Source organism: Zootoca vivipara, chromosome 7 (genome assembly GCF_965207765.1).
Source record: "Zootoca vivipara chromosome 7, rZooViv2.hap1.1, whole genome shotgun sequence".
NCBI classification, from domain to species: Eukaryota; Metazoa; Chordata; class Lepidosauria; order Squamata; family Lacertidae; genus Zootoca; species Zootoca vivipara.
In genome coordinates, this window is record NC_142590.1 from 20,786,401 (window position 1) to 20,802,590 (window position 16,190).

At 41.4% G+C, this 16,190-nt stretch overlaps 2 protein-coding genes across 2 annotated transcripts in view; one reads left to right on the plus strand and one right to left on the minus strand.

Moving 5' to 3' along the window:
• On the minus strand, positions 1-11,778 carry F3 (coagulation factor III, tissue factor). Its single transcript, XM_088673154.1, has 6 exons — positions 11,618-11,778; positions 8,094-8,208; positions 5,768-5,955; positions 3,664-3,848; positions 2,191-2,350; positions 1-1,032 (listed from the first exon to the last, which is right to left on the minus strand). The coding sequence occupies exons 1-6, from the start codon at positions 11,691-11,693 to the stop codon at positions 887-889; spliced, it is 870 nt and encodes a 289-aa protein (XP_088529280.1). The 5' UTR covers positions 11,694-11,778; the 3' UTR covers positions 1-886.
• Positions 11,738-16,190, plus strand: part of SLC44A3 (solute carrier family 44 member 3) — a 102,182-nt gene continuing 97,729 nt past the window's right edge. The window contains exons 1-2 of the mRNA XM_088673152.1: positions 11,738-11,995; positions 15,173-15,301. The gene's annotated coding sequence lies outside the window, so the exon portion shown is untranslated. The remainder of the gene's footprint in view (positions 11,996-15,172; positions 15,302-16,190) is intronic.

The following is a 16,190-nucleotide window of genomic DNA, read 5'->3' on the forward strand; positions in this document are numbered from 1 at the left end:
TTTTCCATTATTCCCATTTACCTTTATTTCTGTAAAAATTAGATATAATAAGTTAGTGCAATATATACAAAAATAAACACCCATTCATAAAAATCATAAATATAACATTGATTGTACATAGTAACACAAAGAATCTCAAATTACATCAACTTTGTTTATAGACATACACCATTTTAAAGTTAATTTTGTCTCTGTCCCGCAGTTAATAATCAGTATAAATTTAAAGTGCTAAATCCTGATACATAACAGGTATGACATCCTGTACGTATTCAGGTATTTCAAGGCGGATGCCAATAATGTTGGTCATCAACTTTGGGGTCAGTTTCAGAACTTTCAAACTTTACAGCACATACCTGGATCTGGAACATTCTAATGTTCTATGTTATTCGCACCATAACACATTATATAAAGTCTGGCAAGAGTGTAAAACCCTTTCCTTACACTTACAGCATCTTATAACCCGTACCAGCTAATGTACCCAGAACCACCAATCTAAATATACACCCAAAGTGCAAAAGAAACAGTAGTATTTTCACCATATCTGTCAGCTAACACATTTTAAAACAAGTTATCACAGTTGCTGCCGAATAAAACAGGTTTTTAAAATAGTGTTTTAACTATAAATGTTTCACAGAAACAACAAATGCCCCTTGATTGAAGGGTCTGTGTTTATTGCTTCCACAGGTAGAATTTCTTATGGAGTTATAAAATCGTAGAATTGGAAGGAACCACAAGGGTCATCTAGTTCAAACCCTTGCAATACAGGAATATTTTGTCCAACTTGGGGCTTGAACCCACAACCCTGAGATTAGAAGTCCCATGCTCTACTGACTGAGCTGTCACCTTTGTAGCAATAACACCGATTTGTCTTTAGTGTTTCTCCCCCTTATGCATTTAGGGGCACACTCTCTTTTTTTGTTGCTGCAGGCTTTGATCTTGTGCATTTATATACAACCACAGATAAAATAATAATTAGAGCAACGACTCCAACCGCAACAGCTGCTATTATAAGAATTACTTCTAATTCAAGACCTGGAGGAGAAGAAGAAGAAGAAAAAGAAAAAGTCAGTTCAAGGATATGTTTTTCACCCAACAGCTATTGGCTGTGTTTTCAGAATAAAACTAATCTGGATTCCAAACCTGAAATATGTGGAGCTGTTTCTCTCGAATGCTAACATCTTAAGAGTCCTAAGCAGGGCATCACATTAGTTTAATTATGTGTCTATAACAATCATATATAAAGCAGGGCTGGTGTTTTAACATGGGATACACAATGCGGTCAATGGAACTGAACCCTTCTCTAACATAGCTCCCCATGTTTGTTGCTTAAACCAAGCAGCCTGCATCATTCTTGTGACGTCTAATTGGTCTGTAGTCCTTTAAAAAAAAGCCCACACCCCTTTAATGTGGAATCAGTCCTTCTGCCAAGCAGGATGTATTTTTTATGAAACCACTTCATACTTAAACAAACAAACAACATAGATTTGCTCCAATGCAGGACTCAAAAGTTGGTTAGAACCTGCGTACATGTTCAGAACAACGTGATACACCCCTTCTAGGACTTTCAGGTCCTCCACATTTAAGGCTTTAACCATATGCACATTGACATGGCAGCCAAGTTTCATTGGGATTTGCTTCTGATTAAAGCTTACAAAGAATTGTGCTACGTATTTAACATACGTATGCCTTAGATCAGGCATCCCCAAACTGTGTCCCTCCAGATGTTTTGGCCTACAACTCCCATGATCCCTAGCTAACAGGACCAGTGGTCGGGGAAGATGGGAATTGTAGTCCAAAACATCTGGAGGGTCGAAGTTTGGGGATGCCTGCCTTAGATGTTTTGCATTGGGAAATAGTATGGAATTTTGTGGCATATATGAGTGATAAAGCTCTCCTGGGATGGTGATACTTCTGGATATGAATTTGGCTCTTGGGGGAAAACGTGGACAATCCTTGTGAAAGGAAGGAAGTGACCAGATGAAAACAATTTTGGGAAAGGAAACTACTTCTGACTATCTGCAGTGCCAACTTTGCAGCAGCAAGAAATAGGTAAAACAGTGAATGCCCTACACTGTGCAACAGCTTTCACAGAAAGCAGTCTAAACTGAAATCCATCAGCAAGGGCTTAAAGTAATTTGATAGGAATGATTTATATACCAAGGGCTAAGTTTGTGGTGTCTTGATACATACCATCCAGCTCGTCTCTTCTAACACTAGTACATTTTACACTGCTTTTTTGACTGCTACGGTTTGTTGAGCGTGACGGAACAGTAGCTTGAACATAGAAGCAGTAGTTCTTCTCTTTGTCGATACTGATTTCAAAGAGGTTGCTTTTTGTGTTTTCCGATTTCTATAGTCAGAAAAAAGTATTTGAAGATGTATTTGTAAGTAATATAGTTCTTCACACTGAATACAGATTTATGCAAGTCCAAAGTACATAGTAAGTTAAAGGCTCAAAGGAGAAAAGGTACTTTCATCTTAATAGTCATATCATTAAATAAATAAAAAGTGGTTGTAGGAACAGGAAGTTAATAGTTGTATGCTGCTGGTGGTTGGTAACAGTTGAATTTCGTTGTACTGGGTTTGTTTAAACTGATTGTTTCATTGTAAATTGAACTGTATGTTTAATGTTTGACGTTCATAAAATTGTGCATTTGGTACTAATGAAGGTAACCTTGGAAACACAATTTTCTTTAAAGCAGCTTTCGACATATTTCAAATACTTAAATATACTAGGTTAAGATAAAGATAGATCTGTTTGTAAATGTATAACAAATTTAAGGAAGAGTATTAGCATCAGCCTCTACTTTTAAGTGCCTAACATTAACCTTTTTGCAATATGACAAAGGTTAATACAGTACTTAATACGGATTAAATTTTTAACATCAAAAACAAAAGAAGATAAATATATGTTAACTTTGGTCTCCTTTTAACTTTTTATGCAAAGGCATGAACTTCATGGATTAAATAATAGAGATTGCAGGGTTATACCATTGAAATATAATATGAGGGCACATTGACGATAAAATAAGAAATAAGCTAAAAGCAGCAGCTCTGCAAAAGTTGCGTCCAAATAAAAACAGACCAATACTAATCTGAAAGTCTGTAAAGATAAGAAGGTATTTACTTAGGGCTAGAAAGGCATAATAATAACCTAAAAAGATCCCATTTAGTCCTGCATTCTTTTCTAAGCTTATATCTATGAGAAACGCAAAAGCAGAACCTCTCCCCCACTTTGAGATTTCCAGCAATAGGCATTCAAAGACATACTGCCTCCAACAGCAGAGGAAGAACATAGCCTTATCCTCCTGGAATTTATCTGGTCATATTTTAAAGCCATCCAAGTCAGGGGTCATCACTATCTCTTGTGGGAGCAAATTCCACCAGACTAGGCACCAGGAAAACTTCTTTTGGGACAGCATTCCAAAAATTAGAGTGCTGCCACTGAAAGTCCCTCTCTTCAATAGCGCTACACTTCAGATGACTGGGGGACTTGGAGACGAGCCTCCAACGAGAATATTAAAGTACAGTACTGAACTCTTTTTAAGGCTATAGTTCATTTCTTTTAAGTAGAAATTTGGTTTAGATTGCCAACTTGTCCTTTGTACTTATTCTAAACATTAAGGAAATTAAAGACTTGGTAGATTGAAAACAGATGCTCACCTTTCCTGTACTTTGATCTTTCCAATAGTACAGTGTGTATTCTAGATCATCTTTGAATATGTCCCTAATACTTCGAAAGCTTCCATTTCCTTCAAATCTGTAAGGCGTTAGAGGATCTGCTATCTCCACTTTCAAAGTTCTCTCTTTTTGTTCAAAACTTTTAATTGTTGGCACGCCAATCTCAGCTAGAAGAGAAGTGGTTTTTGTACTGATTAAAAATCAACTCTGAGCAGGGTTTTTACAAATTTAATAATTTTTATTAATTTTTCTGTTTTACAATTTCAAATAAACATTTTACAAACTTTAAAATATCCAATGACTTCCTTTCTTCTCTTTCTATGGTTCATTTTACATATTATACATCCCTGCATATTTTACTGTAACCATTCAAATCAATTTTCCACTTTTACATCCATCAAGGATTATTTACTCTGTTGAATTTATTTTAACGCTGCCAGCGTTTTCAGCTGTACAGTTATTTTCCATATACTCAAAAAATGTTTTTCAATCTTCTTTAGTCATATGTTCTTCTTGCTCTCTTTTTATGTATGTTAGATCTGCAAGTTGTGCATATTCTGTCAACTTAAGTTGCCAATCCTCTTTAGTTACTTCGCTCACTTTACATTTTGGGACTAAGAAAACACGGGCCCCAATTGTTGCATACATGGATAAATAACCTTTTCTGGCACCTGGGAATTTCAGTCCAGGTTATCCCCAGCAGAAAGCACTTCCTAGCAGGTTTTATTACCAAACATCCACAGTAACCTTTAGGACTGTGCTGTAAAGCTTTGCTGCGCTATATTCTCATGGCATAATTAAGGAGATGACTTAGGGGAGGCCTAACTCTGGTCAATCCAATGGGTAGATCACTGCCAGTTTTTTTTAATAGTGGGAGTAGATCGCAGTCTCTTGGTAGTTGGACAGCCCTGACTTAGAGGGCATCATAGAGAAGGGCAAGGGGAAAACCTTTTTCAGCTTGAGGGCCACACTTTCTCATAGGCAGCCTTCCAGGGGCCACATGCCGGTGGAGCAGGCAGAGCAATTTAAACAGTGTTCACTTTTCACAGTAGGCTACATTTCAGCTACACAAAAATAAAAGGTTTCTACAGTACATATCCATCTCTCCCATTCAGGAAAGTGAGAAGCATGATCACAAGGACACATTTTCACCAGGCAAAAACACTTGAGGGTACATAGCAGAGCTGGTGTGGGGCCTGGGAGAATCTGCAGTTAGGTCTAAAAGGGTGACATTTGGTCGCTGGGCCTGAGGTTCCCCACTCCTGTCACAAAACTTGACCTGAAGACTGATCTGCTTGCCATACAAGCACTTACAATGCGGTGCACCACAGTGTGTCATAAATCATGATGTTATTAGTAACAACAGAAAGAGAGAAATGAAAGGCGACACACTGTTTGGCATCTTTTGTATGGGAGGGAGAACTTGGCTATGTCTCCTTGCTCCATGGTTGGCATGCCTGTCTGCATAAGAACCAATGTACATCAACAAGAATCCTACGATACAAACTCTGCAAGTTATGGTACAAAACGCAGGACCAAAATAGTATCCCAGGTATGTTGGTCTAGTGAGAAAGCACACATTATACAGCCACTTATGTGCGTTAGTATCTCAGCATTATTTAAACAACATGTGTGTGCTGTGAGGGCATTGCCAGTTTAATTGAAATGGAGGAGGGGGAAGAGGTTTAATCTTTCCCTCTGCTGTGCCATTTTTCCTACCAATAGGAACTGAGGGTTGTCCTCAGTTTTTCTCACCATGGTGCAAGCAGCAGCAGCAACAAAGGAAAAGGCAATTTTGACTGGAGGAATGGTGCAGAGGAAGTATTCTCACCATTGCTTCTCCCAGTCAAATTAGCTTTGCCTTCCTACAGCTGAATTTAATGCATGGATTTCCTGCACAACTAATGTTTTGTTCCTTAACTGTCAATTTCAGGACTGCATAGTGGACAGATAGGATGCTTTCTCTATATAAACTTTCATACGGGTCTGGTGCATGGACAAGTATCTCAACGCTTTGTAAGACTTAGAATCTGTATGCAGAGCCCCATGCTGTGAAAAAAATAAAGATCTAATTTTTTTTTCTTACTTTGGGCATAAGGTATAAACTCTGAAGACACTTCGTAAGGCGGGATATCAAAATCATCACGGTCCCTTTTTGGCACTTCAGAATATATGCGAGCAACGTAGACATCTTTTACATCCTTCAGCGCATTTGTAACATCGCATTCGGTTGCTGAAGTGTGAATGCATATCTTCTTCCGAACTAATCGGTCCCTGTAAAGATCAAGAGCACACTGCATTAGTTAATATTTCATATAATGAAAGTATTTCACTATAATGAAGTTTGCCTGTTTTGTGTTTTGTAAGCAGGCCGAATCAAATTAACAAAACCAGCTGTGAGCTTGTCTGTGACTGTTAATATGCAATGAAGAGTATAATTAGGGAGATAAAAGTTTCACGCCTGTGAATTAATAGGAAATAGCCACTTCCAATAACTTTACTTATAGGGCAATTTTGTTAATTAAAACACAGTAGGTAGCAGGAAAATGCATGGCTTTGATATATTTGTCGATATACTGGAACATAGGGAGGTGCCTTATACCAAGTCCAGCTAACAGTCCATCTAGCTCAGTATTTGTCGACAATGATGGGTAGCAGCTTTCCAGGGTGTCAGACAGGTCATATTCTCAGTTCTACCTGGAAATATCAGGATCTGGCTTTCAAATGCAAACTGTGTACTCTCCACTGAGCTATCATCCCTTCCTGAATTGTTAATCATTAACAACCTTAGTGTAATTCCTAGATATTACACATAACTAAGTATGAAATTTCATATTAGCAATGACAAGCAGCTAACTACAAAGGTCCGTGCAGCACAAAATTAGATCATTCCCCCCCCCAGAAATACCATGTTGATCATGAAAGTAACAGTAAGTATTTTACATAAGGCACAATTCCGGGCAACCTTTTTTTTTATTTCAGTGGGGAATATGCCAGTGTGGTAAGTGGCAATGCCTGGCTAACTGCAGTAATATCGGAATGTACACCTCATCATTGTCAAAAGTTAGCAGAAAGCACCACCATACAGTCCTTGTCAGATACAAAGTACAATGCTATTTACATCGGTATTGTCTGACCAGTTCTCTTTGCTTAAAAACAAAACAAAAGCAGCACCCAAAGCAATCATTTCAAAACTTATCGATCACCATCTCCCTTTGCTTAGCTGATCTAAAGGTAAAGGTAAAGGTAAAGGGACCCCTGACCATTAGGTCCAGTCGTGACCGACTCTGGGGCTGCGGCGCTCATCTCGCTTTATTGGCCGAGGGAGCTGATGTACAGCTTCCAGGTCATGTGGCCAGCATGACAAAGCCGCTACTGGCGAACCAGAGCAGCACTCAGAAACGACATTTACCTTCCCACTGTAGCGGTACCTATTTATCTACTTGCACTTTGACGTGCTTTTGAACTGCTAGGTTGGCAGGAGCTGGGACCGAGCAACGGGAGCTCACCCCATAATGGGGATTCGAACCGCTGACCTTCTGATCAGCAAGCCCTAGGCTCTGTGGTTTAACCCACAGTGCAACCCGCGTCCCTGTGTTAGCTGATCTAGTGGAGAAGAAAAACAGTGTCCGCCAAGGCACTTTGAAACTCATGCAGAGTCTAGAGCAAGGTTGGGGAACCTGTGGCCTTCCAGGTGTTGTTTGACTCCAACTCCCATCAGCCACAGCCAGCATGGCCAATAGTCAGGGATGATGGCAACTGTAGTCCAGCAACATCTGGCAGGTCACAGGTTTCCCACTTCTGGTCTAATATTAGCAATTGTACCAAGTTCTGCTGCTGCGATTCCATAGTTCGGTTAGACACTGGTGAGCATGCACAACTTACAGCACAGGGCATATTACACAGGTCAGCGATAGACTGGCACAAAGCTACCGGTACTACAATTACCAAATGGTGACTTATATTCATGTGCAAGCACCTATGTTAAAGCTAATCACATGTAAACTGCTATTTTTTATTTTATTTTATTTTGCCTTGGAGGCAACAGGAGGATGTGGAGAGAAAAGGAAATTAGGAATAAATTCGACTTAATATGCAAACAGACTAATTAGGGCCTTGTGGTAATCAGAAGGACTTTTTTCACCGAGAAGAGGGACACAATTCAAGCCTATGTAGCTGGATATATTTTTTTAAACGGGGGACTAGAAAGGTTCAGATCTCAAGTCTTCATCCTCAAATCTGCACTCAACTGTGGCTTTGCTTTGGGAGGGGGGTGAAGGGAGGTAAGAGAGTATGCAATAAATTGCAGCCTTATGCAAAGTCAATGAAACCAATTGTTCTTGCTTTCAAATAACTACACTAAGACCAGGCTAGACGTTTGGTAGCAATCTCCATGTTTATCTTCAACTTACCCATCTATTTCAACTGTATAAAAATAGTTGACTGGGTTGGGCTCCCATTGTAGTATTGTCTTAAAATTGGTGGATGACCAGGTAATGTTGACTGCTTTCATTACTTCAGAGTTGCCTTTAAAAGTAGAAAAACAACAAGGATTAGTCAGGCAATATATGGCTTACCCCATGGCCTGCAGTTGTTTGTGTGCGACAAATGGCTAAGGGTTTTAACTTCAAAATGCATCAGTTTATCAGTTTCATGGCCATTCACAAAGCTTATAGATGGTACCAAGACCCCCAATTCCTATCACAAAACTAGTTTCCAGGGTTGGACAGGAGTGACTGTTAAGTCAGTCCAAATCTGCATGGTTGATATGCCCAAAATATCTAAGCAGTATTGCCGTAGTCCTTTTGCTGGACGACAACTTCCACAGGGCAGTGTCCAATGCTTCCATACCGCTGGCAGAAGAGATTTGTGCTGGCAGAAGAGAACCTCCCCTCATCTCCAAGCCCCAACCCTGGCATGCCCTCAAAATCAGCTCTGGAGAAGATTTTGGAGAGCATGTGAGAGAAGAAGAGAAAAATGGTGTGCTGCTATGCCAGAAGAACCCATAGTCCCCCGTCATTAGCCATTCTAGCTGGGCTGATGGGAACTGGGAGTCAACACCAGGAGGGCCACAGGTTTCTTATTTCTGACCTGAGATTTTGGCAGAGGAAAATGTGGACTCACACTCTCATTGTATTTATTCATGGAGAGTTAGTCTTATAAGTGGCTGGATGTATGGAGCCTCCAGCTGTTGGGGAGAAACAATGGGAGAAGGGTATTGACTTCATGCCCTGCTTCATTTGAGCTTCTCTGTAGGATTGGATTGGCCGCTATGGGGAACAGGATGGTAGGCTCAATGGACTTTGCAAAATAACCCTTTTTCAATGCTGAATATGCAGAGAAGGTTCATTTACTTATGTTCCACTTCCAGTCAGATTTCTTTTCTATTCAGGGACATTTATATGCTCCTCACAGCCTCAGCTTCACAACATTGTTTATTATTCTGGGAACAGTCTGTGATTTCCCTCAAGCTTTAAACCCATTCTAATGCTTGACAAAAATGTTTTATTAAGAGGGTTCCCAAGCTTCAGAAGCAATAATTTAGATTTTGGTCATTAAAAACTGGCAGATTACATTCAGCTATATGGGCCATCAATCTTGAAAAACAAATTGCAAGAAAAGTAATTCTACAAATTAAAACTATACATAAACTGAATTCTTAACCCAATTATCAAGGATAACATGCATTTCCCCTCAATTATTGTGAGAATTTCTTATAATGTGTCTGTTTACAATGATCATATACTCCTTGGTATATCCATTTAACAATAATTACTTATAGAATAGATGTATCAATACCCAAATTAGAAAATTATATAAAAACAAACAAAAACACATATACAGTGGTACCTTGGGTTAAGAACATAATTCGTTCCGGAGGTCCGTTCTTAACCTGAAACTGTTCTTAACCTGAGGTACCACTTTAGCTAATGCGGCCTCCTGATGTCGCCACGCCGCCACCGTGCAATTTCTCTTCTCATCCTGAAGCAAAGTTCTTAACCCAAGGTACTATTTCTGGGTTAGTGGAGTCTGTAACCTGAAGCGTCTGTAACCCAAGGTACCACTGTACACTATTCAGAAAATGAAGAGGATGGTATTAGGAGGTAATGATTATGTTTAAGTGTTTTGTATTGGGTTTTTTTATGTAGTGCATTGCTATGTAATTAAGAACAAAAAAACTCAGATTTAGCGAACTGGCAGGAATAGTATCCTAATACCCTTATTAGATGCAGCTAAGAACCATAACACAGTGATCTATTTGCTAGCTTTAGAAAGTGAGGCAAGACTGCACAGACATTTTGTCAATAAAATTGTTGCAACTAACAGTGCAAATTGTTTAAAATATTGTTCTTGAATATTTATTTCAAGACCCCTACAATATTAAGATTTCACTAATCATTTTCAGACAAAACCATTATAACAAAAGCAGCTCAAAATGCATCCAGCAACCAGTTCATAATTCCAGCCTGTATCTGTGATGTATGACGTGTACAATTAATGATTCCATGAAATTTCCAAAAATTCAACATTCCACTGTCTTCTCTGAGCAATACATTTATTGTATAGGACAGTACCCCAGTATATCCACTCCCATGATATCCACAAGAACCAAAGTCACACATCACATAGAACTAGACAAATACAATGCCATTAAGCCACAGAATTGCCAAATTATTTCAGGTAGAAAAAAGTTGAAACATGGGGTTGGGGGAAATGTTTAGACAGGTGCTTATTGTGGGATCAGTGCTGCTAATGCATGCATATTTTATACGTGACATTAGCATCAAACTGCTAGCCCTTATTCCCCCACTCCAACTGGATTTACCTTTTCCACAAAATCCAATGAAATAAAAAAAACACCTGATGCCAGAGACCCATTTACAATGTATGAATAATCTGTTTTGAGTCTCCGTTGGAAATGCCTGAAAACCTGTGTCTCTGTGTTATTTTTCTTTTAAAGGTTCTACCGGGAAAACATTAATATTGAAAGGCTTGCATATCTACAAATGTTGTCCTTGAGCATCATAAACATCCCTTTAATAACTTAAAGCGACTCTATTTCCAAACACAGCCAACACACTCCATACCTTTCACGCTATTTCATCCTCCCACTTTGGGAAGAGTAAACTTTTAGCCAAAACCTAAGCTTGTACCCAGGTAGCTCCAGCTCCGGAGGCTAGGACCCAAACCAATGGATTCAAGTTGCAAGAAAGGAGATTTGGACTAAACACCAAGAACAACTTTTTGACAGTAAGAGCTGTTGGACAGCAGAATGGACTCCCACAAGGACTCTCCTTCCTTGGAGGTGTTTAAGCAAGAGATTGGATGGCCATCATGTCATGGATGCTTCAGTTGAGATTTGTGCACAGGGGCCATCTCTAGGGGCTGAGGTCCCTTCCGCCCCAATATATTATTGGAGGCCCCCTTCCAAGTTAATGGGCACTGCCATTCAAATGGGGTTGTGTTTGTGCCCTATCGTGTGATCGATTATGCGGGGTGCAGCTTACCTGGGCCCCCAAATATTTTTTATTCAAGCTGGCACCCCTGGATTCCTCCATTGCAGGGGGGTTGGACTAGATGACCCTCGGGGCACCTTCCCACTCTACAATTGCATATAGGATTGCGGCCTCAGTCTGCCCAAACCAGGACAACAGAGCGCACCCCTTTAATACACAACCCCCTCTGTCCCAGGTACTATAAGCAAGCGGGAAGAAGCTCGGCTGGAAAAAGGGCGAATAAATTTATTCCCCATGTCTAGGACTGAGCTTATGCAAGTCCATGCACGTAAAAATCCAGCGGCGTCCCGGCTGGCTCCCCCGGCGGCGCAAGATTGCGCGCCCGCGCAACCCGGTGAGGCGAAGCGTTCCAGAAAGGAGAGCGAGCGAGAGAGCAAGAGCGAGAAGTCTGCGACGGTCTCGCGCCTTCCTCGACTCACCTGAGCTGAGGTGCGCCAGGTAGAGCAGTGCGCAGAGTAGAAGCAGCGCCCGGCTGCTCTTGGTGGCTCCCGCCATCCCTTCGAACGTCCAGCGAGAGGGGGGGGGAGACAAAAACCGTTGCGCGACCGAAGCGCGTGTGGTGTCCGTATCGCGCGCGAGCAAAATAATCAGGCGCGGAAGCGAGTTTCGCCTCTCTCTCTCTTATAGTACCGGCCCCCACCTCGGGAAAGTCCGAGGTTAGACGGGGAGGGTTGGCTGGAGTGTGTTCTTCGTGAGTCACCCGATGGCTGGCTGGCTGTGATTCAGCTCCCACACCCCCGCGGCGCAGACGAGCGGGCCGCTCCTTCCTTCCTTGCCCAGCGCCGCGCGTAGGCCAGGTGAGGGAGAGGCCACATCGAGGCTTCCCGCCTTTTTTTTCCTGCCCAGGTGCCCTGGCAAGGGCGGGCGAAAAGGGAAAGAAAGCGCCAAGGGAGGTGGGGGTGGGAAGCGAAGCGGCGCCTTTTTTTGTGGAAAGAGGAGAACTTCCGACTGAGGCCGGGCGCTTTGCCTAGCTTAGAGCAACCCGCCCCCTGCAGTTCCCCCTGAACAAGCAGCGAAGGACACGACCTCGGCTGCGCTATAGAAACGGGCGCGGCTGTTGTGACGTGGGGTTTGTGATTTCAGCTCTCTTGACATAACATGCTGGAGACAGTTCTCTAGTAACAGCTCTTTACTAAAGTGAATAAGACTGACTCTGAGGGCAGGAAGGCTACATTTATAGGGACAGGGAACTAGCTAGAAAGGGATACATTTTGGAGGGAACAATATCAGGCAATCACAGTGCTGCCTTTTGGAGGAAACCAATAAGATAGAGGATCCAAATACAGCAGCTTAAATGAACCAATAGTAGCTGTACCCTCTGGAACCAAAAGGCAGTTACTTTATCCTAATGCAATACAGACAATAATAATACAGATATAAAATCCTTTGACTCAAGCAGCGAAGGACATGACCTTGGCTGCGCTATAGAAATGGGCGCGGCCACTCGACATCTTCCCTTAGGGCTTAGGCCGTCCTAAAATTAACCGTGGCCGGGGGTGGGGGAGGGGGAGGAGACACTCATATGGACTTCGAGGGTCATCTAGTCCAACCCTCCCCTCTCAAATTTCTTTCCCTCGAGTGGGTCCACCAAATCCCACCCAGAGAGAATTTCTTTTTCATATATTTTCTAGGTTTTTTTTCCCCCTAGAGAGGCTTATGAATGAAATATGTTGATCAGCTACAGTTAGGTAGCCATGTTGGTCGTCTGTAGTCGAAACAAAATTAAAAAAATCCTTCCAGTAGCACCTGAGACCAACAAAGTTTGTTATTGGTATGAGCTTCTCGTGTGCATTCAGGTATCTGAAGAAGTGTGCATGCACACGAAACCGTATTTTGCAGTAATAAAAGTGCAAGCGCAACTTGCGAAGCTAAGCAGGGGCCTGATATGGTTTCAAATTGGATTGGGGATGGTGTGTTGAGATGATGATGAGGTTGGGCTAGATCAGTGTTTCTCAACCTTTTTGGGGCCAAGGCACACTTGTTCCATGAAAAAAATCACGCGGCACACCACCATTAAAAGACTGGGCAAATCCAGTGGTTCTTTTTGTTTCTTAAAACCTTCTACTTCCCTCTTATGCTTTATTGAGCAGGGCTTGCTTTGTTTCTTTGTAGCCTCCTTTCCACCAAGTGTAGCAAAGTTGGATAGTTCGTATCGGAAGAAAGTGTCCGCTCTCCTCACCCCTCCTCCTCCTTTCTTCTATCCGTTGTGTTTTACCGCAAGCTTTGGTTTTACCGCCTTGTCCTTTCCCCTTCTAAAAGTGTGGGTACCTCCAGACTAGGCTAGGCCCTCCAGATGAGGGGAGGGGAGGGGGGGTCTGCTTTCTTCTTTCTCTAACCCTTGAGTTTCAAAGTTCTTACCGTGTCTCTTGTCGCTCCCCACGGCCTTTTTTGGTCGCAGCTCCGGCGTACGCCAGGTGGAAGTAAGCTCCTTTTTCTCTTCTTTATTTATTTTCTCCACTAGACTCTTCTTTTGTATAGCAAGGTTATTTTAAACTTTCCGTGTATACGTCCCTCTTTATACCTTGCTCTAGGTTTAGCTTCTTGTCGCTGTAGCAGCTGCCAACATACAGAGCCCCGTCCTGAGGCAGCTAGCAGGGGGATGGGTATCTCAAAAGCGCGAGGGCTCCGTTCTCTTCCTGCACCTCTCAGCACGATTTTTAGCCCTTTTTCCGCGCCGCTTTGCCCATAAACCTCGAAAATTTCCTTCGTAGGTGTTTCAGGAACCCTTTGCCTTAGGAATTCCTTTCTTCCCTCTGCTTAGAATCAAATTTAGGGTTTTTTCACCCCACCTCTTTGATTCCTGTTTCAGCTCCGTCGCAGCTAACCCGGAGAAACACCCTTCGCGCCCCCGCGCCCACCAGACTGACCTGGCCGGCTTCCTTTCCGGCGGGTCAGCGCTGCCTATTGGCGGCCGCAAATCGCCCTTCTCGTCGCCTCACGTCGCGGCACACCAGCCAGCGTCTCGCGGCACAGTAGTGTGCCGCGGAACAGCGGTTGAGAAATGCTGGGCTAGATGACTCTTCAGGGTCTCTTCCAGCTCTACAATTCTACGATTCTGTGAATAGATGGGTTTTTCTATGGGGGGCAAATCTGGATTCGATTATTTTATTTATTTTTTAATTCAGTAAGAAACATTATTTATTTATTTATTTATTATTACCATCATTTTTCACACAGAATGGTTATTGACACAAGCACATACAAAATGCAGAAAGAATAATGAATGGGAAAAAAATACAAACGGAAAAATAAAATGAGAATACAGAAGGGAGGGGAAAACCTTAAAAATATTTATTTACTGCTATATCACAAAAAGTATCAAAAGTGGTACGAGGATAGGGGGAAGTTTGGCATTTTGAGACCCATGATGTCATGTGCACACTGCGACAAGCTTGTATGCATGAGGAGCACCAACCCCACAATAACAGCCACCTGGAAGTACCTGTACTTTCTCAGGACTCGCTCAAATGGTAATTTGGCTGTATGCGCTTAGGTGCTTTTTCATTTAGTGCAGTATCTCCAAGCTGCGAAAAGCAGTAACTGAGGAAATTCTCACTACTATGCAGCCAGTTAAAGTAGTGGAGGCTGACCTGATTCAGGCCATGGGCTGCAGTACCTGCTGGGCAAACCCTTGAAACTTCATGCCAGTAAGGGCATGACTTCCCTATAGGGCTTTGTAAAGACAGCATTTATTTCATGGATTTGGGGGAGAAAAATCTGACAGTATTGTTGGAAGGGACATACACATGTTTGTGATTTTGTGCAAATAGGTAGTAGGATGGTGCTAAATTTGATTTGAATATAATACCGGTAGAAAATGCAAACATGTAAGGCATTCTCTTTAAATATCAATGTCTGTGAATCTAGAAAAACTGCAAAAAAAATTTAGCTGCACAAAACTATGAGATGTAATGGGAGATAAGTATCAGTTAAACAGGCTGATTATGATGCAAATATTTTCTGTTTCAATCCAGTACACAGGTGGCTTCTGAAACCCTTTTGAACTTTCCTGAATTCATTTCATATAGTGCCATTCCAGACCTCTGAGAAAGAAGTAAAGAAAATGTGAAGATTTCCAACTGAATGTTCATTCAAAGAATTAGGTCTGTGAATTTATTTATATAGAATACTTATATATTGCCCCATTAAAATAATGCCTTTAAAATAATGGGATAATCATTTTAGCTCAGCTGTAGCTAAAAAGATACATGGGTGTTTAAAGATGTACATGTGTGGAAGATAAAGTGCCAACATAAGGCATCTTCATATGTTCATTAAAAGTTAAAGTTAAAATAAATGCAACACTTTACCATAGAACCTATGCTGAAGGGGGGGGGGAATTAAATTAATTATATGAAACTTTTTTAGATTCCAATCTAATAAAAAGTGAGTTAAGTAGAGTTAAGTAAAGTTTAATTATTGGTATGTATGGGAGAAGAAAGGGAGACAGAGGTAGGGAAAAGATCTGCATTCTTGGTATATATTCTTCAAAGTGTTTGGTACATTCCTTTGAAGGCTCAGAATATTCTTTAATGTAAAATTCTTTATAGTCACTTTATAGTCACTATAGTCATTAATGGATCATGCCCAGTTAATATTGGTATGTGCTCTTATTTTACTGCTTTATAAATTCAGTTGTGCATAAAATTCTAATATAATCCCAATTAATATAAATTTGAGATTAAATTTCAGTATGCTAGCTAAAAACTGCCTGTGCTTTGCACTGCATTGCTCAGTGAGAGTCTTGCCAAAAAAAATATTTTTAATACATTATGAATGCAAAATTGTCAGTTGTTGTGAGATGTCAGTCTTTAGTTTACTTTTAGGCTGTAAGTCAGTGGTAGAGCATCTGCTTTTCCATCAGTGGTAGAGCATCTGCTTTCCATGCAAACAGGTAGGGCTGGGAAAGACTCTTGACTGAAACCCTGGGGAGCTGCTGCCAATCAGTGTAGACAATATTGAGTTAGATGGCCCAATGGCCCAACTGTTTAT